Here is a 2,473-nt window from a genome sequence, read left to right on the forward strand (position 1 = left end):
TTCCACGGTCTGATTCTCCTCATGGCGTTTGAACCCTCAGCTCCTAACAGCTCCTCCATCCAGTCCTGCCCCGCCCTCTTCTCCTCCACGTACAGAAGCAGAGACGGGACGTCCACGTGAGGTTCTCCTCTCCTCTGTCCTCCAACACTGTCCCGCCCCCGCCACCAGGAGGAGCTGTTCTGCTGATGGAGCTCAGGTTCTGTGCACCAGTACTGAGCGGTGAGGGTCAGGTGACCGTCCTCGCTCTGAAGGACGTGTCCACTCACGTGAGCGGTGATGTCCGTCTCCGTCCACTGCTCCTCAGGCTCCAGCGTCACCAGACTCTCTGCTCCCAGAGACGTGATCTGAGCCCTGCAGCGAGGACCAGGACCAGGACCAGGAGGTGATGAAGGTGATGGAGGAGGACCTGGGGCCTGGGAGGAGGAGGAGGAGGGAGAGCGCAGGTGGACGAAGGACGCTCTGATCAGCTGTTCTGAAGGAAGAGTGTCCAGGTTGTAGTGAACAGTGAAGGTGTAGAGATGATCTGAAACAAACAAACAGGTCAAAGGTCAAAACAACAAACTTTATTGTGAAAAAATGTCTCCATCAGGTTCTGACTGAGTGGAAAAGATGCAGCGCCCCCTTGTGGCTCTTCAACATAAATCACTGTGTTGGTGAAAATATTTATGATTTTCTACATGTGTTTAAAAAAAGACAGTTGTTCATTTTCACTGGATCAGATTATAATCTGAAAATTAACATCTGATGACTATAATCTGACGATTATCAAAAACAACTAAACAATCATAAATGAATTGATGATAAAAGTATTGATTATTATTGATCAGCGACGATTGAAAAGTTTCTTATTATTATTTACTTTGAAACTGATGAAGAGTGTGCGTGTAAGGGTGCGCGCGCGCGTGCGTCTCACCTGATGACGTAGCAGCTGCAGGTACATGATGTAAATTGGACGTCGTGGGTCTGAGCAGTCGAACCGTGTTGGAGCCGAACTTCCGGTGCTGTTTGGGTCTGCCGTCCGGTTCCGCCGCGCTCCGGTACAGACTCAGCATAAACTGCACGTTCTGGTCCGCGCTGTGCGCGTGCGCCCCCCCGTACCTGGAGCTGCGTTCGTGAGCGCGCCGGGTGTTTGGTGAAGAAGAGGTGGATGAAGAAGAAGAAGAAGAAGGGGAGGAGAGCAGGATGAAGGTGAAGGAGCAGAGGAGGAGGAGACTGGCGCGCGCTGACCTCATGTTTGTGAAGCACAGACTTTCATTGATGTTCACCGCGAACCTTCATCCTGAACTCTGACCGCGTGACCATCAACTTCCTGTCCGACACCAACAACCTGAGCACAATTAACACCTGCCACCGGCGTGACACGCCCACCGCAGCGTCAACACGCCCACCACAGCCAACAACCACTCACCTGATTGGTGCGTAAAAAATGATGAAGATGATGGTGATGATGAAGATGAGGATGATGATAATGAAGATGGTGATGATGATGAAGATGGTGATGATAATGAAGATGATGAAGATGGCATGAGTTATTCTTAACTGAGCCAAAATAATACTTAAATTCCTGAAGTATTAAGCAAATAAAATATAAAAACCATGTTTTTAGGTCATCAGTTTCTTCAGAGAACATTTGAATTAAAGTGCTTGTCACATTCCTCTATTGTATTTAATTTCTAAAAATAAAAACAGATCTATGTATTTGTTTTAATTTTAAAATAAATAAAACATGTCACCTTTACGGTTCTTGTGTCACATGTTGTTCAGGGAAGCACAGTGGAGCCTCCTGGTGGCACAACGTGGCCACATCCAGAGTATTTTCAGCTACAATGCTGCCCCCTGCTGGTAAGCAGCTGCCAGTTAAATTCTCTTCTGTTTTTAATGTTTTGACTTTCATCACTTTGTTATTTAAACTGAAGTTTGACACTGTTTTTATTTATTTATTTATTATATATATATATAAAACATTCCATGCTCGTTCATGACTGAGGTTCATTTGTGCATTTTAAATCATTTCTTCTTCACAGGGAAGAAAAAAGGCTTCAACCTGAGATGAAAAAAAACCTGCAAAAGTAGAAAGAAATGAAAGAAAATATGTGGCAGAAACCACTTTTCTTTTCTTTTTTTTCACATTTTCTAACCCCAGTCTCTCATGCAAACCACTGAACCAGATGTTTGTGTCAGAGACGGATCAGATCAGATCTGACCTAAACATTGTGAGGGGGAGAGAGACGTCTGGACATGTTCACGTCTGTCCCCCCCTGTCTCTCTTTGATTCTGATTCATCTTTATGTGTTCTTTCTGTGACACATGCAAACACACACACACACAAACACACAAACATGGAATTTAAGTGGTGCTGCAGTGTGATAGCATTCCACAACAGTGATTATCTGCCATTCTGATCTCTGCAGCGGGAGTGTGGGAAAACTGGGAAACCAGGAAATCGTGTGTCATTTAAAGCACAGAAACCACG

At 45.5% G+C, this 2,473-nt stretch overlaps 1 protein-coding gene across 1 annotated transcript; it reads right to left on the minus strand.

The window, feature by feature from the left end:
• Nucleotides 1–6: 6 nt before the first annotated feature.
• LOC122762788 (bone morphogenetic protein 15-like) lies at nt 7–1,159 on the minus strand (the record flags this gene model as incomplete). The annotated part of the gene is made up of 2 exons (XM_044017964.1): nt 914–1,159; nt 7–523 (listed from the first exon to the last, which is right to left on the minus strand). Coding segments are annotated over exons 1-2 (656 nt in total), but the record flags the coding sequence as incomplete, so codon positions are not given.
• Between the last annotated feature and the right edge of the window lie 1,314 nt (nt 1,160–2,473).

The sequence above is a fragment of the Solea senegalensis genome, unplaced genomic scaffold (assembly GCF_019176455.1).
Source record: "Solea senegalensis isolate Sse05_10M unplaced genomic scaffold, IFAPA_SoseM_1 scf7180000016076, whole genome shotgun sequence".
NCBI classification, from domain to species: domain Eukaryota; kingdom Metazoa; phylum Chordata; class Actinopteri; order Pleuronectiformes; family Soleidae; genus Solea; species Solea senegalensis.